Here is a 23,826-nt window from a genome sequence, read left to right as displayed (position 1 = left end):
GTCAAGTCATGCCTCGGTGCGTTCTGATTGGCTGGCATCATTATCATCCGAGGTTCCATTGGCTAGTCGATCGTACTCTGACGTGATTAGCCAATCGTGAAGGAATGGGCGGGATCTACGGAAAACAGGTGGGAATAAATGCGCAGCAGTGGTGCATTGTTGGATCAGCTATGCAAACACAAATAGCGGTGCATTCTGGGTAAGAAAAATGGACCGTTTCTCTCAAACGCGGTGAATTAGCGGCACCTAGCGGTTGCCAAATATTCAAATATAACGTTCACAGTAATTAAGTAATGTGTGTTTTTTTGTGATTTTTTTTGTCATTAATTTTATTTTGTACGCACAGATTTAATCAAATTGAACTCGCCAATGTGCTTATTTTACATGTTTGCCAGTTCAAAACGCGATATTTAGGGTTACAATGTACTAGGTGGCAGTATGAACAACCATAAAGTCGTTAACACGTAGAAGAAATGCATATACCGGGTTGCCATGTTTTGTAAAATCCTTTATAATGATGCCTAGAACCAGTTTAGAATGAGACATTTGCACGTTCTCCACGTTCTCCAAGTGTCCACGTAGGTTTCCACAGAATTTTCTCACACCTCACACTTATAAAACTAGGCTTAGCAGTTAAGGCACGGTAGCAGTGCTGGATCAGGCCACACATCGGCTTAGATGCCTCTGTTGGACCCCTGAGCAAGCACCCTAAGCTTCACTTGGTTGCAGTGGCTTTGGTCACAAGTAAGTCTTTTAGGCAGAAAAGTGTCTGCTGAATGCAGTACATGGACTGGCTGCTCTAAACTGACCATGCAAGACACACTGCACACTTTGTCCAAGATGAAGCAGCTATAAAACCCTGATTTTAAAGTGGAAATGGAATGTCTGATACTTTAATTAAATTATTATTAGTTTTAAGATCTGAATTCGATCTAAAATGTTTTCATTAAAGTCTGGATGGGTGACTTTTCATCAGAAGTCACAAGTTTGCATGAACCCCTTAATTACTTGTGTTGTGTGTAATATTGTGCATGTAAATGAATTTGAACAGGGGTGTCCAAACTTTTGCACAACACTAGATGTCATGTTGGAGTGAAAAGTGATTAATGAATGGTTTGGCTCAGCGGCTGCAGTTTCCCAGTCATTAAACCAGTCTGTGGTGGTGAAGAAGGGACTCGGACATAGCTCTCTGCCTAGCGGTCAGTTTCTATCCTCACATAAGGCATGAACTTTGGGTAATGGGTAAGGTTAGAGGTACCAGGTACCAGAGCCACTGCTCCTTCAGATTGAGAGGAGCCAGTTGAGGTGGTTTGGACATCTCACAAGAATACTCCCTGGTCGGCTCCAGAGCTGGTGACTTCTCTGTGCCCATGTACATAGGCCTAGTTTGGCTGCATCTATTTAAAAGCAAACCCAAACCGTCACCTCAAAGCCTATAGGAATGTAAAGCTTGCTGGACTGTGGACATTGTCGTGAACCACTGTCTACAATCAGCCCACATGCCAGAGCTCCCAGGAACAAGGCTGATCCTAACTACGAGGTTCAACAATCATAGAGGAAAGAAGGAGAACATACCAAACCTTTGACAAGGTTGCACCACCGTGAGAGAGTCTAGCATTGGGATTATGAGCAGGATCTGGCAACCCGGTGTCATGCGTACAGAGGAAACAGCATGGAACGAAACCAGTCCGCTTTCTCTCTTTATCACTCAATAAAACCGAAAACTTCTCCAACTCAGGTACCATCAGCTTCTTCTAACATTTACCGAGTTCAGAAATCGATATTGGTTAAAATATCAACCGATTTTCAATCACAGCGTGCACGCGTATTGGCATGTTCTCCTCCAGCGTCTCACTTTGCTGTTGGGTGACAAAAATCCAAGCAGCTCCATATCATGATGCTCCCACTTCCATACCTTACTGGGGGTTTGGTGTACGTGGGGTCATTTCTGGTGTAGAAACAGAGATGAATGCTGTGTCGTTTATTGCTGATTGTTTTCTGTTTGACTGCTGTTCTTGCTGCTTTCCAGTTATCCTTTTGATACTTTCGAATTGACTGCTGGCTTTTCTTATACTTTTAAAATCAAAACAGGTCACACAAGTGCATTTTTATTGTTTATATTTAAGTTGGAGGGTGTCGGGTCCACCACAGCTGAGATCTCGAGCTCTCCAGTTTGAATCTGCACAACTGGCTGTGTCTGAGGGTGGGGGGTCGATAGGGTTTCTCAATGCAGTTGCGTCCTCTGCCGGCTGGTTGACGCAGCTGCATAAGAGAAGGACAATTCACAGACAGCGGTGCGTGACTCTCCGTGTGCGATGCGGCTCTCTGTGAGAGGAAGCAACTGGCGACTGCTTTCATGTCTGACGGGGCGCATGATAGTCAGCGGCTCTCCTCGGTCAGGGTAGGGGTGGAATCCATGTTTGATACGCACACAACCAGGACCACTTATTCGTACCTGCAAGGTGCAGGTGCTTCAGTCGGCCAGCAGAGGTCGTAACTGCAGCAGTGATGAGGAATCTCAATGTCAAACGTAGCTTTAGTGGCATGAGGTTTGGTAAATATAATAACAATAATTCTGTGTGTGTGTGTGTGAGTGTGAGTGTGAGTGAGAAAATCTCTCCAACCTACAGAGACACGGCCAGTCGTGTCTGTCTAGGCGCCCGACTGGTCAATAGCACAACTGACATGCAAACTCCAGCGCAAAAGATCTCGGCAGTGGCGAACTAGCATGTTAGATCGCTGCGTTTATACGTTTCAATTTAATCCCTCACCAGACTAATTACTTATAATAAATAATAACTTATAAATAATACACTGTATAAAGATGGGGCGGCACGGTGGCTCAGTGGGTAGCACTGTCGCCTCACAGCAAGCAGGTCCTGGGTTCGATCCCCAGGTGGTGCGATCCGGGTCCTTTCTGTGCGGAGTTTGCATGTTCTCCCGTCTGTTTGGGTTTCCTCCGGGTACCCCGTTTTCCTCACACAGTCCAAAAACATGCAGCCAGGTTAATCGGAGACATTCAATTGTCCTGTAGGTACCAGTGCGTTGTGGTGCCGGTCCCAAGCCCGGATAAATAGGGAGGGTCGTGTCAGGAAGGGCATCCGGCGTAAAAACTGCACCAAATCAATAATGCGGATCACGATCCGCCGGCGACCCCTAACGGGAGCAGTCGAGGAAATTGAATACACTGTATAAGGACATAAAGTATTGGGACACACCTTTTGCAGCAACAGTTTACATTTACATGTTCAGCATTTAGCAGAAGCTTTTATCCAAAGTGACTTACAGTATTGTGACAGTGTACTGTCTAAACAATTGAGGGTTAAGGGCCTTGCTCGAGGGCCCAACAGGGATAACCTGACAGTGGTGGGACTTGAACCAGTGATCTTTTGATTAATAGTAAATAGCACGTATATGTTTAAATCTGATCCCCCTCAGAGTGCGCTTGTACCAGCGTCATTATAATTAAATATCCTGATTTTATTTGTGTGTGTGGCACATTTTTCTAATTCTGTCATACACACACGATTTTTATGGGTTTATGAAGGTTTCTGCTTCTTCTGAGAAGAAAAAGAAGAAGAGAAAGCAGAATGGTTTATCGCCTCCCGTGATCGCAAAGAAGAAGACAAAAAAGGTCCAGAAGGAGAGAAAGACGGCAGACGGGACTACCGGAACCCCTGTCCATGTAAGTCTGCACATCTATAAAACTCTCTGACTTTTGATTTTGAAGCTTCAGACTTTTAAATCTAACGGTTTGATCATGGTACAGGAAGATCAGCACCAGTCGAACGGGGCCGACCCGGGGGGCGTCGACGCTCCCCCCAAACTTCATGCACTCCTCGCCGACCTGGCTCAAGTGGATAACAGCCGAGAGCGAGCGAACAGACTGTTCCAGTGGATCGTCCACCCGATTCCATCCAAAACCTTCTTCAGGTCAGAGTCTGATCCTCACACAGACGTACGAACGTTCTCCTCTGATCTGATCCCTGATTAAATTCTGTTTTTTTTTTTTTACTCTGGTAGAGATTATTGGGAGAAGAAACCGCTGCTGATCAGTCGCCGAGACGAACGTTATTACGAGAGACTTTTCTCAACGGCGGAGTTCGACCGCATCCTGAGAGACGTAATTCACTTACATAATGCACTGTATTACAGATCTACACCGATCAGCCATAACATTAAAACCACCTCCTTGTTTCTACACTCACTGTCCATTTTATCAGCTCCACTTACCATATAGAAGCACTTTGTAGTTCTACAATTACTGACTGTAGTCCATCTGTTTCTCTGCATGCTTTGTTACCCCCTTTCATGCTGTTCTTCAATGGTCAGGACCCCCACAGGACCACCACAGAGCAGGTATTATTTAGGTGGCGGATCATTCTCAGCACTGCAGTGACACTGACATGGTGGTGGTGTGTTAGTGTGTGTTGTGCTGATGGAGCACTGCTGGAGTTTTTAAACACCTCACTGTCACTGCTGGACTGAGAATAGTCCACCAACCAAAAATATCCAGCCGACAGCGCCCCGTGGGCAGCGTCCTGTGACCACTGATGAAGGTCTAGAAGATGACCGACTCAAACAGCAGCAATAGATGAGCGATCGTCTCTGACTTTACATCTACAAGGTGGACCGACTAGGTAGGAGTGTCTAATAGAGTGGACAGTGAGTGGACACGGTGTTTAAAAACTCCAGCAGCACCGCTGTGTCTGATCCACTCAAACCAGCACAACACACACTAACACACCACCACCATGTCAGTGTCACTGCAGTGCTGAGAATCATCCACCACCTAAATAATACCTGCTCTGTGGGGGTCCTGACCATTGAAGAACAGGGTGAAAGGGGGCTAACAAAGCATGTAGAGAAACAGATGGACTACAGTCAGTAATTGTAGAACTATAAAGTGCTTCTATGTGGTAAGTGGAGCTGATAACATGGACAGTGAGTGTAGAAACAAGGAGGTGGTTTTAATGTTATGGCTGATCAGTGTATAAAGACATGACGAAAACCTCATCCTCACTAAACAGCCCTGAGCAAGGCCCCAACCCCTCATTGCTTGGATTGTATTTGCATCAGCTGAACACCATGATTGTAAATGTGGCTACGATCATGCTAAACTAATTACCACTGTGTTTAACAGTAGGTACAGTGTTGTTGGGTTCACTTCCATACATACGTTAGTTTATTTCCACAGTGGCTTAAAATCTTCTGTTCTCTGGATGACGTTCCTGAGCTGTGATCTTTCTGAGATCTGTGCAGAGCTTCCTTGACCTTTCATTACGTAACTCGGTCAAATGTGTGCAGTCAGACTCGCCCTAGTTATATGGGCACACAGAAATCACCAGCTGATTAATGAGAGATTTCCAGAAGGCCAAGTGACAGTCTACTCACGTTCTAGGACTTTCTATACCAGCGAATTAATCATGTTATTTTCGACCCAGGACTAAAAGAACTCCTCCATGTGCTGTGTTGTAGAACGACGTGCAATACGGGGTGAACCTGGACGTGACGAGCTACACAAACGGTAAACGAGAGACCCACAGTCCTCCAGGAAGAGCCCTGCCCTACACAGTGTGGGATTTCTATAAGGTACGGTATGAATATTACTCTCAGTATAAGGTCTAGATCTCTAGCATGTGTTCCTTTCATACATGATATAATGTTGGGCGTCCGGGTGGCTTAATTCGACCCCGAGCGTCCACACCAACACAGTCGGCAGTGTTTGAGAGAATGAAGGTCGGACGGCGTCTCTAACTTCCATTATTTTTTTCTATTTCTCCCAATTTAGTCCTATTTAATCTCCAAATTAATACAGAACTAAAAAGTATCACACTCTTTTACACGTGCACTTGCCAACCGCTTCTTTTCACCTTCCAGATACAGGGTATTATGTACTAAAAATAAGGCACCGCTATTTGTGAATCAACCATCTTTAGTGCAGTTGCCTCGACCAGCCAGCAGAGGCCGCAACTGCAGCAGCAATGACGAGTTCGTTCCTTTGTTTCTGAAGCACAGACTGTCGTGCCTGGACGATAGCACAGCGAAGATTCGAACTCGAGAGCTTGAGATCGCCGCACCACCCGACCGTGTCAATCATTATGCTTTCGAAACCGAGCGTAAATCTAATATATAATGATAATGAAGTATAACGGGTGTTAAATGAGTGCTTTTTCTTTTCATGTAATAGCCGTTTGATCCAGGGTCGCCTGGTGTTCCACCTGGCTGACGTACAGGAACTGTGATGAAGCTCTTGTGTGGGTCTGTAGCCAGGTCTGATGGTTTGATCTTGGTTGTGCTCTTGTGTTCGATCTCAGAACGGATGTTCGCTGAGGATGCTGAACCCGCAGGCGTTCTCCTCCACTGTGTGGAACGTCCTGTCCATCCTGCAGGAGAAGTTCGGCAGCATGGCAGGAGCCAACGTGTAAGTATAACACACCTCGGAGTGAAGGGTTTTGGGGAACTGGATTCACTGCAACCATGATCAGAAAGAAACAGCGAGTAAAAATGAATACATGAAAGAACAATTTAACACGATTTTTTACGCAACCCAGGCAACACAGTGCGTCTTACTCTCTCTTTACAAGATGTAACATAAATCCTCCACAAGGGGGCGCTCGCGTATAAGTTTATTTAATTATTATTTATTATTATTATTATTCAATGCAACCCATTTTTCGGCTGGGATTAAGAAATATATTTGTGCATCTTTGTAGTCCGACATGCTATTTATGTGTTTAACTCTGACGTGTGTGTGTGTGTGTGTGTGTGTGTGTGTGTGTGTGTGTGTGTGTGTGTGTGTGTGTGTGTGTGTGTGCGCGCGCGCAGGTATCTAACACCAGCAGGAACACAGGGATTCGCTCCTCACTACGATGACATAGAAGCCTTTATTTTGCAGCTGGAGGGAAAGAAGCACTGGAGAGTGTATAATCCACGGTGAGTCTCCAGAATACTGCACACTACATGGCCAAAAGTGTGTGGACGCCCCTCCTAATGATTGAATTCAGGTGCTTCTGCCACACCCATTGATAACAGGTCCATAAAGACGTGGTTTGATTTGACTAGTTGTGTGGAAAGGAGCTCCATTTGCCTAAACAGAGCCCTGGTGAACACTTAACCCAACTCAACACGTTTGGGATGAATTAAACTTGGATTGTGAGCCAGGCCTTGTCTTTTCTTCAAACGTTAATGCTTGACTGACCTTTCTGACTCTATTGACTGAATGGACACACGGTTTTAGAACAGGATGTCCAGCAAGTTCATGTTCAGGTGTCCTAACACTTTTGTCCATATAGTGTATGAGGCCAGTATTACTCAGCGGCACTGAATGAGACTCTTGTGTGTTTCTGTAGGTATGAAGAAGAAGTTTTGCCACTTGTGTCGAGTCGTAAGTCACTTTTCGCAGCATCTCTCGGTTATAAATAAATAAACCATAAAAAAACATACAAACATTGAAGGACAAATGGACTTTGTGGAGTCCATGTGTCGGCAGCTTTTGACTGTATATTAGATGGATGGTTGTAATAGGTGAGCCCTTAGGTGCGGTACTGACCACTTAATGACTTAAGCATCATCTGGTCAGTGGGGTTTTGTGGGGGTCCCTTGATATAGGGGGTGAACAGTACAGATGTGTTTGTACAGGTTACATCATAAAATATAGATGGCTGGATGGATGGATGGATAGATAGATGATATATAGACAGACAGACAGATATATAGATTAGGTAAATTAGATAGATGGATAGATGGATGGATGGATGGATGGATGGATGGATGGATGGATGGATGGATGGATAGATGGATAGATAGATAGATAGATAGATAGATAGATTAGATAGATATGATTGATAGACAGACAGACAGAAAACAGACAGATTTTATAGATAGATATAATTCATAGATAAATAGACAGACAGATAGATGGACTGATAGACAGACAGACAGCTAGATAGAAAGACAGATAGATAAATAGACATGTTATAAGGAATGATGGTGTAGTTTCAATATAAAGTATGAAATTAAGTTGTAATTAAATTATTAAATAGTAAAATAAATTAAAAAGTACTTATTTTATTTATGGAAGTCTGTGCTGTGTTCTCTAGCTAATTTCAGTCAGACGGAGATCGGGGAGCCCGTGCTGGACGTGGTGCTGGAGGCGGGAGATCTGCTGTACTTCCCCCGCGGCTTCATCCATCAGGGCGACTGCCTCCCCGACGCTCACTCACTGCACATCACCGTCTCCTCGTATCAGAGGAACAGCTGGGGGGATCTGCTGCTCAAGGTACCGGGGGGGTTGGAAAAGAATACAAGAATGCACTGTAGGGTCAAAAGTATCTGGACACCTGACTATGGGGATTTTGACTTTCTTTATGTGATCAGGTGATGCCAGCGGCTTTGGAGATGGCGATGGAGGAGGACGTGGAGTTCAGAAGAGGACTGCCTCTGGATTACCTCACCTACATGGGGGTGCAGAACTTAGACAAGGTGAGTTCCAAACCGACCAGCCATCGTAAAGCGACGCAGTAAGGCTGCATTTATAGCATCCGTCAACAAGACGGTGTGATTTCTGGGTTTTTTTTTTTTACCCAGTATGTTGTCCCGGTTTGGATAAATCCAGTTCCCTCTTGAAATCTGGCGAATCCTCTACTGCATGCTAGACACCCGAGCTTGTCGTGCTTTAAACCAGCCAGAAGTGAATGTACAGTGAGATTTCTGATGTGTAGAGGAACACACTGTGCCTTCTGTATTCCTCCACCACCCGTGCAGGCACCTCGACCAGACAGTAGGAGTCACTGTTGCAGTGTCATGTCGGAGAGTCCCGTATCCCACCTTTCCTCCCTCAGACACAGGGCAGTAATTGTACTCGACTGCACGAACGTCGAACATATTTAAGCAAAGTTTAACTTTTAAACGTTTAAAATTCAGAGTGCCATGTGGCATTTACCAGTATGTTAAGCATTAAGCAGAGCGGTACGCACTTCATCTCCACCGCTGCGAAACGGTAACAGTTTTTTTTTTTTGTTCTGGATAATTATTCCAACTAGAGCTGGAAGAGCTTATTTATGACCACGAGAGACAACAGATCCTAACAGACCATGAACATTAAAACCACCTCCTGGTTTCTACTCTCACTGTCCATTTTATCAGCTCCACTTACCATACAGAAGCACAATTACTGACTGTTGTCTGTTATCTGTTTCTCTACATACTTTTTTAACCTGCTTTCACCCTGTTCTTCAGTGGTCAGGACCCCCACAGAACTACAAAGTGCTCCTATATGGTAAGTGGAGCTGATAAAATGGATAGTGAGCGTAGAAACAAGGAGGTGGTTTTGATGTTATCGCTGATCTGTGTATAATGGACATACATGGACGACAGACACAACTTCACTAGATAAAGCGGAATAGTGAATAAAAGACAGATCACAACCTTTCCTGCCATGAACATGGTCCGGAGGGCAGACACAGCATTAAAAACAAAACATGGCCGCTCAGGTGGCGCAGCGGTAAAAGACACGCGCTGCAACCAGGGCTGGATTTCGAAGGAGCGTCGTTTCGAATCCAGCTCTGCCTTCACGGTCGAAGCTGGGCGGCTATGGACAACGATTGGCCTGTTGTCCGGGTGGGGGGCGGGACTTGAGACCGTAGGGGATGCTCTCTCAGGAACGGGGCGGTCGCGCCCTCTGCTGGCTGGTTGGTGGCGCCTGTATGGAGACGGGAGGGGGTGTAGCGGAGTGTGTGATCCTCCGTGCACAGTACTCTGCCACGCTACACTCGTCAAGTGTGGGTGATAAGACGGTCGATTGGCTGTGCACGTTTCGGAGGAGGCGTGGAACGGCCTCGTCAGCCCCAATCAGGAGCAGGAATCCGCACTAATGAGAGGATGATAGATGGGATGAAATTGGACGTGCTAAATTATTAAAATTAAAAAAACAAAAAAAACAAACAAAACACAATAAACGCAGAGCGGGATCCCTCCAGGATTTTTATTTTTAGACGGAACATGTCTGATTTTATTTTCTCTATACGCTCTGTAGATACTGCTTGGCTTTGTTAAACCCACAGGGTGATGAACGTTCAGCGATTTGGGCGACAAAAAGTAAGAAGTCGATGCCAGTGTGGAAGCAGGGTACCACGTTGCACACGTTAAACATCCCCATCCCCAACTACACTCGTGTAACTGGGCTTTCAGACTGGTGTAAAACCTCTGCATTTTCTTTTGACCCGTTTGTGTGAACAGGAGGATCCGCGCAGGGACCGATTTCTGTCTCATGTGGGGGGTTTGATAAAGAAGCTGGTGTCCTACGCTCCGGTGGACGCCGCTGTAGATCAGAAAGCGCAGGAGTTCCTGCATGACTGCCTGCCGCCTGCATTAACTCCAGGTAAACCGACACGACCGCAGACATGCAGAAAGCTCACGTTGTTTATATGTGCGGAGTCTTTGTGTGTACATTTGAAGTGTATGAATAAACAAAAGCGGTTGAATGCTTTTGTGTGTGTGTGTGTTTAGAGGAGTACGCGAGCAGTGTGTACGGAGCCCCAGTGAGGTTTGAGGATGGAAACGTCGTGGACTCCGCCGTACTCGTGAAGCCTCAAACCAAAATCCGACTGGTCCGAGCAGGAATCTGCAGGTGTGTTCTTTACACCACTACCCAGCAGCGGCTGTTGCAGTCGTGGTCGTACCTACGAGGCCAGCCGCCATCTCCAGAACAAACATCCGGGGAAGGATTTGCAAAACACGAACACGATGACGTTCTCTGGGTGCTATCGGCCGGTCAGGCGTCCATACAGACATGATCGGCTACGTCTAAGGGCGGTGGGGTTGGGGAGGGTGTTAATCCCAGTTACCTTAAAGCCAAAATCGCTCACAACTTTCTCCAGATGTAAACTCAGTACAGTGTTCAATATCCTCTTCGCATTCACGCCTATCATGACATGTCTGGCTACAGTCAGTACTTGTATACCCACAAATTCCTCAGTAATTTGGCTAGAACCCTCTCAGATTTGACCTTTCACCTCCACAGGTTGTGCAGCGACGGCGAGACCATCCACCTCTACCACACCGCCGACAACTCCAGAGTTTATCACAAGGAGGAGCGCAAGAGCATGGAGATCAAAGCAGAGGTACAGCCTGATTGAGAAGATTGTGAAGGCCTGGCTCACAGTCAGGGTTCTGATTCACCCTAAAGCTGTTTAGTGGAGTCGCTGGAGTTCTGGAACCGGAACATTGACCGAGGCCTTCTTGCTCAGCCATAGAAATGCTCTTGACTAAATGAGCACAAATTCCCACAGACACACTTGTGAGAAGTCTGGTGAGAAGCTTCTCTGAGCCAGATCTACTCTAATGTCCCAACTGTGGCAGTCTGGGAGTGACGGGGCTTGAACCAGCGACCTTCTGATTATCAGACCAGTACATAGATCTCTGAGCCAGATCTGGGAGTGACGGGGCTTGAACCAGCGACCTTCTGATTATCAGACCAGTATATAAACCTCTGAGCCAGATCTGGGAGTGACGGGGCTTGAACCAGCGACCTTCTGATTATCAGACCAGTATATAAACCTCTGAGCCAGATCTGGGAGTGACAGGGCTTGAACCAGCGACCTTCTGATTATCAGACCAGTATATAAACCTCTGAGCCAGATGTGGGAGTGACAGGGCTTGAACCAGCGACCTTCTGATTATCAGACCAGTATATAAACCTCTGAGCCAGATCTGGGAGTGACGGGGCTTGAACCAGCGACCTTCTGATTATCAGACCAGTATATAAACCTCTGAGCCAGATCTGGGAGTGACGGGGCTTGAACCAGCGATCTTCTGATTATCAGACCAGTATATAGACCTCTGAGCCAGATCTGGGAGTGACAGGGCTTGAACCAGCGATCTTCTGATTATCAGACCAGTATATAAACCTCTGAGCCAGATCTGGGAGTGACGGGGCTTGAACCAGCAACCTTCTGATTATCAGACCAGTATATAAACCTCTGAGCCAGATCTGGGAGTGACAGGGCTTGAACCAGCGATCTTCTGATTATCAGACCAGTATATAAACCTCTGAGCCAGATCTGGGAGTGACAGGGCTTGAACCAGCGACCTTCTGATTATCAGACCAGTATATAAACCTCTGAGCCAGATCTGGGAGTGACAGGGCTTGAACCAGCGACCTTCTGATTATCAGACCAGTATATAAACCTCTGAGCTAGATCTGGGAGTGACAGGGCTTGAACCAGCGATCTTCTGATTATCAGACCAGTATATAAACCTCTGAGCTAGATCTGGGAGTGACAGGGCTTGAACCAGCGACCTTCTGATTATCAAACCTCTGAGCCAGATCTGGGAGTGACGGGGCTTGAACCAGCGACCTTCTGATTATCAGACCAGTATACAGACCTCTGAGCTACATTTACTTTAATGTCCTAACTGTGGCAGTTTGGGAGTGACGGGGCTGGAACCACCAACCTTTTGATTACTGGTCCTGTATATTAACCGCTGAGCCAGATCTGGGAGTGATGGGACTTGAACCAGCGACCTTTACCTCTAATCTACCTACTTTAATTTAAATCCTCATGTGATCGTATGATCGTGTCTCTGCAGTACACTGATGCGGTGGAGTTCCTGATCCACTCGTACCCGAAGTTCGTCACGGTCTCCAGTTTACCCTGCGACAGAGCCGAGGACAAGGTAACGTTCTCCACCCCCCAAAAATAATCATGTTCTTAAGTTCATCAGTTCTGCTCAGTCTTCTGATCTGTGCTGCTTTTATTTCGGCTCATCAGGTTCACTTGGCCCGAATGCTGTTCCAGAAAGGGCTGATCCACACGTCCCAAAATGTATCGACCGAGTGAAGAGCGGAGAATCTTCGCTGTGTGTGAGCTGGAGCGTAAAAATAAAGACTGTAACGTGTTTTGGCTTCATGTTGCCAGTAAAAATGATTTTCTGACCTAAAGCCTCGTGTGATTTCTCATTATTATGAACGTTTATCGATTACCTTTATCAATTCCAGTTCCCCCGACCCTGAGCGACAAGGGCTGTACCTAACACACTCCTAATCCTATTTGATTTGGAAAATCAAAAACCCCTTGTTATCCCAGTCTAGTCATATCCAATTCCTGATTGTGAATCAGCTGCCGCGTTCAAAACCTGTGATAAAATGACAATCGCATACTTCCTTACTGAACAGTACACAAAAGCAGTATGTGAGAGCGGTTAGTGTGTCCGAATACATGGTATACATTAAACAATAAACATTATACGATAGTCTATCCCAGAATTCAACTGGAGCTGCAAGAAGGCGTAAGAGTAAGACGAACATTAAAACATCAGAGACTCGTGCATCATGTGACGTTGGTAAGATGGCGGACGTAGAACACATGAGGTTGCATGCATACTGCTTTACCGTCTAGTACGTACTGTTTTAAGTATGCGATTTCAGACACAGCCCCTGTGTAAGGACCTAGTGGTAGGCCTAGTGGATAGGGCTTTAGGCTATCAACCGGAAGACTGGCGGTTCAAATCCAGGCTCTGCTACGGGTCCTTAAGCAAGGCCCTTAACCCTGTCTGCTCCAGGATATGTTATATCTTATAAGAGTGGGAATATACCCCGCCCGACCTTCCCTCCCTCAAACACGGCCGGTTGATCCTGCCAGATCCGTATTCATGCCTCAGTGGTAAACACACTTTAGTGTGAAATTGGAGAGTGAAGTTGAATTCTGTTATAGCTGCATTAAACGTAAAGGTTGAAGGTTAGGGGCCTTGCTCAGGGGCCCAGCAGGTCTGCTTTAATGCACCCCGATCCTCTCAGTCTGTCATTAAATATCACAAAGATTCAGTGGTGCTTTAACATTTCTTTAAATGCTTTTGTATTTTATCCTTAAACTGTGCACGTACGTTTGCAGCTTTGTACTCTGGAGCTCCTGTTTTAATCCACCACCTTGTGACGAAGCTCATTTAAAAAATAAAAACGTGTGCACGAAAGCCGACTAGCAGCTTTTATCAAGCGCAAACTTCTCACACACAAACGTGACCTTACAGGGTAAAAAGAAAAACCACAACTTCAACACGGCAGGTTTGGTTTTTAGTGTAAGTATATTTTACATGACAAACGTTACTGAAAAGTCATTTACAGATTTTCTGAGGACATGAAGAGGGAATTAACAGCAGGCGGTGCAATAAATATCAGGAGGGCGATTTTACTTCCAGGTGTACTCCTCACCGGGCTTCAGTTCCCTGCAATCACAGAGCATTCTGGGATTAGTCAAGAGCTTACTCAAGTCATAATATGGTTAAAAAAAGAGAATTAGTCAAGTCAATTTTATTTGTATAGTGCTTTTTGCAATACGTCTCAACATTGTCTCAAAGCAACTTTCCGACTCATTGCCGGGTAATGAGGTCACAACACACAATGCATCAAACCCCTCTTTTTTGGGGTCAGGAACGTCACAGGTCGGGTAGAAAGCCCATGTTATATTCTGTACACCATGAAAAGCACCTACAGGGACATCAGAACTGGACAACTGGACATCTTGCATCCTGTTTTCTCCAAGACCATGTGGACTAGGGCTGCACGATATATCGTTTCAGCATCGTCATCGCAGGACGTGCGATGTCACTTAATGCAAATTAAATCGAACGCGTCATGCTACAACTTTTTTTGCTGCTCGACACAAAACGAAAATTCACACCGTTCCCATTTTCCATGACGTATCCACACCAGTGTGTTCGAAAACCCAGTGAGCCGCCTCAGTAGAGAGGATTCTAATAAGTCATTGACTTTTATAAGGCGGGTTATTCGAACGCGCTACTTAGCGATTCCATCGGGTTTAGCGTTTAGCATCTTGGCATTAAAACCAATAGAATGAGGTGGGACGGCGCTAACACGTCAATATAGCGTCTCGATTCGTGTACAGAAAACTCTTACATCTGCAAATAAAAACACTCGTTAAAAATCGATAATTATTTATTTACGTTTGAAAATTACTTTGTCCGCACCGTCAGCCATGTTTATTTTTCTGTGAGAGAAGAGATGCCGCAATGAATTCTGGGATTGCCATTGTTACCGGCCTCAGGCCTAGGGGAAACCTGGGCACGGTACAAACATCCGATTCCTTACAAGAGAGAGACGGACACAGAAGTTAGCGTGTGCAAAGCTCTGGCGTTCTGAGCACTGCTTCCACGCTCACAGCTTTGTACACACGGCCGTTCTCCTTGTAAGGTGCGCCCTCTGCTGGTCTGGTGCCGTTACTCAGTAGTTTAGTACCTCTTTGTTAAACTGATTGTTTTTAAAACTAAGTTTATTAAGAAAAAAAACCCAACCGAAAGAAAGGATGAAAAATGTACAAGCACACAAAGAAAATAGCTACCCCTAAAACCCAATAAGAATTACTAAAGTAGAAGGGATGTTGGTTACCCTTTACTACCATTTTCAACCCCCTTACACTCTCCCCTACTTTAAAAAGATGACTCCTGGCATCTTCCCTACAAAATAACCTAAAACCTCAAATTGAAAGGTACTGGCCATTGAAACATACTAGGACCAGTAAGGTATGTTCCTGACAGGTACCTAGGATCACTAACCACTGCATTAGCCCCTGGCTGCCACCGTTGGTACACTGGCTGACCTGGGTGCAGGTAAGTAAAAAGCTCTTTTGGTTTAGATATTCGTGATGACCGTCTTAACACTGGTTCAACAATCTCCTGGTTCTCGCCATCTGATTCTTGATGCTCTACTTGGATATCAGTATTTTCCTTTGCCTGAAGTAAATCAAGTGTACTCTCTTCCAATTCCACCCCTGTTTGTACCTCCTGAACACTGTCTTGTTTTTGCCCCAACAGGTTAGGTCTTTCTGGCTGGGTCAACTGTAACGCAGGCAGAGTTGGCTGTAGCTCAGGTTGGATTGGGAGGATTCTTGACTCCACTCGCCGAGAGATTGGACGGAAGTTATAGGTGACCTCTTCCTCCGAGTCAGTGTGGTCGAATTCACTAGAGGGTACCTGTTTCCTTACTGACTTGTTCTTTCTTTTTACAGGTTCCTGTGATGAAAATGGTTCTAGGGGTAAGTCCTTCACCAGCAACAACAAGTTTCTGTGCAACACTCTGATTTTCTTGTCACCTTGTTCGGCTTGGATTTTGTAGACCGGACTCACATCATCTCCCACTTTACTAACCACTCGATGGATCTTTTCTTCCCAGTAACTACGGAGTTTGCCTGGTCCTCCTCTCTCTGAAAGGTTACGTACGAGCACTCGATCACCTGGCTGTAGAGCTACTCCTCTCACACCTTGGTCATAATATTTCTTCCCTTTGGCTGAAGACTTATTACTATTCTCAGAGGCGATCTTGTAGGCCTCTTGCATCCTTGCAGCCCACCTCTGTACGAATTCCTGTCTGCTGGTACTTCCCTCATTCCCCTTCAAGTTGAACAACAGGTCCACTGGCAATCGTGGGGACCTGCCATACAACAAGAAGAACGGAGCGTACCCTGTGGATTCGTGTCTGGTGCAATTGTACGCATGAACGATGTGAGGTAAGTGATCCTTCCATGCAGCCTTCTTATCTTGCTGTAATGTTCTAAGCATTTGGAGTAATGTCCTGTTCAGTCTTTCTACTGGGTTACCTTGAGGATGGTACGGTGTAGTGCGAGAGTGTGCTATACCAGCCAGTTGTTGCAGTCGCTGAAACAAGGTATTCTCAAACTCTCGTCCTTGATCATGGTGGAGCTTTTCTGGGAACCCAAAACGTGGGATGAAGTCATTGAAAATCTTCTCCGCGGCTGTTTTCCCCGATTTATTTTTAGTCGGGTAGGCTTGGGCAAAGCGGGTAAAATGATCAATTAATACCAGAATATACTCATAGCCACCAGTACTCTTCTCAAGATGCAAGTAGTCCACTGCCACCAACTCAAAGGGAGCACTAGTCGAAATCGACCCCATTGGTGCCTTCTCAGGCATTGTGGGAGACTTTTGCTGGATACAAGTACACTTTCTGATCACATAATCTTCAACCTCTTGTTGCATATATGGCCAATAGAACCTTTCTCGTACCAGGTGGATCACTTTGTCTGCCCCAACATGGCCCATATTATCATGTAGTTGCTTAAGAATGGTCAACTTGAACTTGCTTGGTACGACAAGCTGTTTTCTTGTCCCCACTTGCCGGTACAACACTCCTTGCTCTACAATAAGTTTATTCCATTCTCTTACCAGCCTCCGGACCTCTCGGGACAGCTCTTTTTTTTCTGATTCATTTGGAGTCCATCCCTTTTCCTTCAACTTTAGCACCACTCCGATCACCTCATCTTCCTTCTGAGCTTCTCCCATATCTTTTGGGTTGATTACTACCATCCCAGATGGTTCCACCTCAGTCACAGAAGTCAACTGCAAGGCTGCTACCCACGGCACCTCATCCTCTTCAATGGCCTTATTCCCCTGCCAGACAGCAGTAACCACTTCTGGAGACAGACTCCCTGTGAACTCCTCCATTTCATCCTGCAGTGAAACTGGATACCGGGACAATGTATCTGCATCAATGTTAGCTTTACCAGGACGATACTTGATATCAAAATAGAAGTCTGCTAACTCCCCAACCCAGCGATGTCCAACAGCATTGAGTCGGGCTGTGCTCAAGATGTAAGTGAGGGGGTTATTGTCTGTGTAGACCGTGAACGTAGGAGCATAATACAAGTAATCCCGGAATTTGTCACAGATAGCCCATTTTAAAGCTAGGAATTCCAGCTTGCCTGAGTGAAGGTGGTAGTTCTTCTCAGCAGTCGTAAGCGTCCTGGATCCATATGCAATCACTCTTAAGCAGCCTTGCTGCTGCTGATACAACACTGCTCCTAGACCTTTGTTTGATGCATCTGTGTGGAGGACAAATGGTAAGTCAAAATCTGGGTAAGCAAGCACAGGAGGACTGGTCAGTCTCTCGATTACGGTTTCTACCACGGCACTATGTTCTGCAGTCCACAGTACTCGAGTCCTTGAGGGCAACTGAGAATTACTCTTACCCTTGGCTGACTTGGGTGCTGACGTTTTCTGTGTTTCAGAAGAACCCTGCAGTAACTCAAACAGGGGCCGAGCAAGCCTAGAGAAATCTTGAATAAACGACCGGTAATAACTTAAAAACCCCAGGAGAGCTCTTACCTCCCCCACTGTGGCAGGTCTTCTCTCTCCCAACTGTTTAACTGCTTCCAGGTCTTTTGGGTCAATCTGCACTCCTTCTCCTGACACTAACCGGCCCAGATACCGTACTTGGCGCCTGAACAGTTCACATTTGGTTGGTCTCAACTTAATTCCACAAGCCCTCAGCCTTCCCAGGATCTGCTTCAGCTTAGCCACATGGTCAGCAAATGTTTTGGAATAACATAAAACATCATCCAAGTAGGGGGTGCAACATTCATCCCGCAACCCTTCCAGGGCACCCTCCATGCACCTTTGGAATGCAGCTGGTGCATTACTCAGTCCAAACGGTATTCGGACCCATTGGTAGAGGCCCCATGGGGTACTGAAGGCTGTACAATGTTGGAACCCCTCATCCACAAACCCTTGGTGGTAGGCAGACCCTTGGTCTAAGATAGAGAACCATGAATGTCCGCCAAGATTATCCAACAGGTCCTGAATGCGGGGCAAAGGATGCCTGTCTGGCACAGTCTTTTTATTCAATTCTCTAAAGTCAACACAAAGTCTCAAGCTGGAGTCCTTCTTACGAACACAAACCACAGGGGAGGAATATGAGGACATTGATTTTGTGACCCAGCCCCTCTCCAGCAAGGTCTGTACATACTCCTTCACCTCATTGTACAATGGCTTTGGTACTGCGTTGTAACTTTTTTTTACAGGAATATCATCCCTCAAGTGTATTTTTAGTTTTAGGGAGGGAACACATCCAATGTCTCCATCATCTCTGGAGAACACATCACACTCTTCATACAGCATTTGTCTAACTACAGCCTGCTCTTCTGCCTCTAAATGTGATAAGTCCACAGGAGGATGCCATCTGCCATCAACAGAAGAGTCTGGGTGGTTAGTGGTGCCACTGTTCAGCTGGACTGCACTGACCTGGGTTTTCGGCTGTTTAGGTGGCTGATAGGCTTGGGTCGGTAAAACGGCACACACATCTTCTACCCAACCCAACATAGTCCGTTGTGATAGATACACACTGTGTTTTGTGACATTCTGCACAGGGACCTCCACAAACTTGGTGCCTCCTGGTGGTACTTGGATGATCATTGGCCATGTCTCCAGTCCCTCAGGCCATCCTCCCTCTACTGTAGGTTCAAAGCACATCACTCCTCCTTTGGGCAATGATCGCACTCTGCACCTAACTGTTTGAAGGTGACCTGGCTGGATCAACATACCTTGCTTTCCCACTTTCACAGTACAACCATGGGATAAGTCATCTGTCCAAGACTTCTGGGCAGCTGATGCAACAACCTTTGCAGCCTGCTCATCCAGGGTCAGTATTTCACCTACCAAGGCACTTAAGCCTAGGGGATCAGTAGCTCCATCATTTCCTTTAATCAGTTCCCCAATCACATTTATCCCCAGCAGTGGACAATCAAGACTACTTTGAGACACTAAAAATGGAACCCGGATAGAATGCCTGCCTTGGCCTCGGCTCAGAATCTCCAGGTCTACTTCGATCCAACCATCAAATGGGATATGAGAACCATTAGCAGCAGTCACATACAGGGGTTCAGACAATAAGACATCCAATGACTTGACTTCTACATCTGGCAGCATGGATTTGACCCACTCCTTTCCGACTATACTCACTTGAGCACCAGTGTCCAACAGCATTTGTGTCTTGACTCCGTTGGTCATGCATGAAACTAAACATTTACCTCCGACAACTTGGGCAGTTCGCCATCCATTCCTGCTGGTTGCCTCAACACCCTTGATTGTCTGACCAACATCAGCAGCTTTCACTTGGATAGGGGACAGATAAGAGGGCTGAGTCACTGGGCGTCCCGCCCCAATGACCTCACCTCGTTTCCCGACTGTGATGAATTTCTACAGGCCACAGCACGATGTCCTACCTGCCCACAACGGAAACAATGTTGGCACTGCTCTTGTCCTCGCTGGAAACATTCACCACATCTCCCTTTCACCTTTTGGCGCCGAGTGCTAGTGGATGGTCTGAACAAGGTGTTAGGCAATGGTGCATGTGGAGTGACGTTTGGTGGTACAAACAGTTGGGTAGCGGGAGAGAAATACTGAGTGTAGGGCACTGAATACGGGGTAGTGGCTGCAGGAGAGGACTGGATGGTGTTTGGTCGTACTGGGTTGACCCAAGGTGGTTCTAACCGGCCGGACTTCACCAGCTTCTCCACATTCTGTGTGAGTGCCACCACTTGAGTAGTAAGCTGTTGAATGGCAGCTCGATTGGCTTCCACTTCTGATGTGGACAACGCTGGTTGTTCCTGCACCCTAGGTTGCTGTGTGGCACATACTATAGCTGCTTTAGGCCTAGTTAAAACAGCCAGACGCTTAACTCTCTCTGCTTCCTCTGTGGCTAGTTTAGTGACCTGATCCAAGATTACACTGTCTAACACTTTAGGGTCACTAAGACATGGTTTTAAGTTACGCCTAACTTCACAGTTTCTCTCATTAAAGCCCTGATAAAGAGAATGTAAGAATACCCCCTGCACCAACCCCTTGTCATAGTTAAAATCTTTATCATTATGACTAGATGCCAGAAGTACACGTTGTCTCAAAGTCATTAACCGATACACAAACTGCTGTGGTGTCTCTTTATCCTGCTGTTTCGCATTACTTAATTCTTGGAATAATTCTGTGCTACTTTTATCTCTAATATGAGCACGAAGCAATGTCTTTAGCTCAGCTACTGTTAGATCATCTTTATTGGTTAATAACTCTTTAAAATTACCACCTTTAGTAACTTTAAGCACTGCTCTGATCACCTCTGAGTCTGTGAACCCATCACACACTGCCTCCTCAATCTGTTTACACAGCTGTGTGAAGGGGACCTCAGAACCAGAGTCAGAGAGCTGACCACCTTGAATTTTAAACTCTCTCCTGGGTAAGAACGCTGCAACATCACTAATTTTAACAACCTGAGTGGTAGCCTGTACTTGCATATTCCCCATCCCCCCAGAATCCCTGTTTAAATTACCACTATCTGTGGGGATGGTGGTTTCATGTAGATGAACCAAACTTCCTTTTCTGGTTGCTGTTGTTGCAGAGCCCTGTCCCTGAGGTGAAGGGCTGGACTGAGTACTAGAGTCTCTAATTCCCAATAGTTCAGTGATGTCATCATTCAAAGATAGCAGACAAGCCATCCCTTCATCTTCTAATGTCCAAATCTTTTCACTTTTCATATAGTCTATGATGTAGTAGAACAGTTGAGCCTCAGAGAATTTACACAGTTCACGATGCTCTTCTTCTTCTAGAGAAGCGGCTAGTTTATAAAGTTGCGTTGCATTAAGCAATGGAAGTCTCTTGTGTATTTCCCACAAAAGCACTTGCCGTGGTTCTGCCATTTCAATGGATCCAACTACCACTCTGGACGACGCACACCCCAGCTGGCTGCTCCCACAGTGCAGTCCCTGGATCCCAGCACAGCAATCCCGGACGAGCCCCCAATTGTTACCGGCCTCAGGCCTAGGGGAAACCTGGGCACGGTACAAACATCCGATTCCTTACAAGAGAGAGACGGACACAGAAGTTAGCGTGTGCAAAGCTCTGGCGTTCTGAGCACTGCTTCCACGCTCACAGCTTTGTACACACGGCCGTTCTCCTTGTAAGGTGCGCCCTCTGCTGGTCTGGTGCCGTTACTCAGTAGTTTAGTACCTCTTTGTTAAACTGATTGTTTTTAAAACTAAGTTTATTAAGAAAAAAAACCCAACCGAAAGAAAGGATGAAAAATGTACAAGCACACAAAGAAAATAGCTACCCCTAAAACCCAATAAGAATTACTAAAGTAGAAGGGATGTTGGTTACCCTTTACTACCATTTTCAACCCCCTTACACCTTCATCACTAAGGACGCTTCCGATTCTCACTCGTTCTTGAGTCAAAATAACACTGAAATATTAAGACGCCTCAGTAGTGAGCTTAGTAACTAAGGCATCTGGGATTTGGAACGGGTGTATAGCTGCTCTTTTGTTTGTATAGTTTTTTTTAAATAATGTTACTACTTGAAGAGGTTTTGATTGTGAAATAAAATATTAAATGACCCATTTTGTCCATCCTGTTAATAATTCCCTCATGTGATATTGAAGCTTTCTTAGTTTAATGCTCAGTTTTAACCGAGTACAAAGATGTAGCTCGTCATGATCTCTTGTATCCCTTGTAGGCACCACCTTTTTTCACATAAGAGCCCCTTATTTAGAGTAAGATACATGCATTATTAATATTATTAATACTTTTTTTAACATCGCAATATATATCGCAGGAAGAAAAAAAATCGCAATGTCAGTTTTTTCCAATATCGTGCAGCCCTAGTGTGGACACAAGTGCACCGTTTACCCATAGAGAAATAGCAATCACAGCAGTAATGAGGAATCCCTTCCACCATCATGATGCTGTAGGATCTTTGGGTAAGCCTATTAACCTATACTATTAGTCCTTACAGCCTAAATTAGTACCCAGGTGAGTAATATCAGCCATAAAAGCCCTGAAAACCACTGCCCACGTTTACACACCTGCTGTACAATGCGCTCTTGTTCCTGAATGCTGTCAGTTTCTGATCGTTCCATCGGTCCAGGTAAACGCCGATGACGAAGCCGAGCGGGACCAGGACGTTCACCCAGTGTTCACGCACCATCGATGCAAAGTTCACCATGATGCCTGTATAAAGAAAAGGACAGATAGAGTGTTATATTACTGATATACAGAACCAGACAGCAGTTACAGCAATACCCTCAGGCTGTGATTGAATATCATAATATTTGTGTTCGGTTTGCATGAATGTTTTCTGCCTACTGAATTAAGACATTCCTCTGTATATAAAAGCAGGCAAACTGGCCCTATTTATATGGGCACAGAGAAGTTACCAGTTCTAGTCAATCATAATCATTCCTCAAACTCAAATACAATTGTGTTTAGCCACAGAAGTACATGTACACAATTACTCTAATATGAAGCAATGTCTACACAATTTGAAAACTTTAATAAAATGACAGTTCAGTTCAAATCAGAAATGTCAAATGACTCTAACAGGCTAATGCTAATTAGCTCAGCTACAACTGCAAGCCTAGTGCAAATAAATTATCGCTGTTTAAACAACTATATACAGAGTTCTTTATACAACAAAACACCTCTTTAAAAGAAAAATATAACAAATGTAATTAAATGGTTGAATTAATTTGAATCTTTTCCACATTATGAGTCTGAACCCACCGTTTGTTAGCTTTGCTTAACAGCCTCAACACTCCGGCGGAGGTCGACGGATTGTACCAACTGTCTATGTAGGTACGATTTACATTTAATAAGTCTTTATTCCACTGAATTTATCAAATATATGATAATCACAATTACAAGCAAGTTATTTTATTACATATATAATTTTTGTTTACTTTGAATGTTATTTAAATGTACAGAAATGCATTCTGATAACGCATGTCATTTTTCATCGCCCCTAAGTAACACATTTAGTACATTCCGCAAAGTCGTAGCGTTGTGGATGCAGACACAGTGACAAAGGTTGTGTTTCAAATAGCTCCATCTCTACTATAAAGGGGCCCTATAAAGGAACGTTAGTTTGTCTCACGTAGTGCACTTTAAATTTATCAGAATGTTGTTTGGCACACAGCCCCTAAATGAAATAACGCAATTTAAATAAACAGCTAAATAAAACAGGACAGTGTGTGGC

The 23,826-nt window shown here is 45.2% G+C and overlaps 2 protein-coding genes across 2 annotated transcripts; one reads left to right on the top strand and one right to left on the bottom strand.

Annotated features, from left to right (window-relative positions):
• Positions 1-1,658: 1,658 nt before the first annotated feature.
• riox1 (ribosomal oxygenase 1) lies at positions 1,659-12,943 on the top strand. Its single transcript, XM_063001702.1, has 15 exons — positions 1,659-1,738; positions 3,548-3,685; positions 3,770-3,933; positions 4,024-4,123; positions 5,479-5,592; positions 6,318-6,424; positions 6,829-6,936; positions 7,353-7,387; positions 8,103-8,281; positions 8,380-8,484; positions 10,240-10,381; positions 10,510-10,630; positions 11,024-11,123; positions 12,592-12,678; positions 12,774-12,943. Exons 1-15 carry the CDS (start codon positions 1,673-1,675, stop codon positions 12,840-12,842), a joined length of 1,635 nt encoding a protein of 544 aa, XP_062857772.1. The 5' UTR covers positions 1,659-1,672; the 3' UTR covers positions 12,843-12,943.
• Positions 12,944-14,063: 1,120 nt separating this feature from the next.
• Positions 14,064-23,431, bottom strand: LOC134319749 (NADH dehydrogenase [ubiquinone] 1 beta subcomplex subunit 1-like). Its single transcript, XM_063000998.1, has 3 exons — positions 23,355-23,431; positions 22,658-22,802; positions 14,064-14,223 (listed from the first exon to the last, which is right to left on the bottom strand). The coding sequence occupies exons 2-3, from the start codon at positions 22,795-22,797 to the stop codon at positions 14,187-14,189; spliced, it is 177 nt and encodes a 58-aa protein (XP_062857068.1). The 5' UTR covers positions 22,798-22,802; positions 23,355-23,431; the 3' UTR covers positions 14,064-14,186.
• Positions 23,432-23,826: the final 395 nt, after the last annotated feature.

The sequence above is a fragment of the Trichomycterus rosablanca genome, chromosome 9, assembly GCF_030014385.1.
Source record: "Trichomycterus rosablanca isolate fTriRos1 chromosome 9, fTriRos1.hap1, whole genome shotgun sequence".
Classification (NCBI taxonomy): domain Eukaryota; kingdom Metazoa; phylum Chordata; class Actinopteri; order Siluriformes; family Trichomycteridae; genus Trichomycterus; species Trichomycterus rosablanca.
This window is presented reverse-complemented; position numbering and strand designations above follow the sequence as displayed.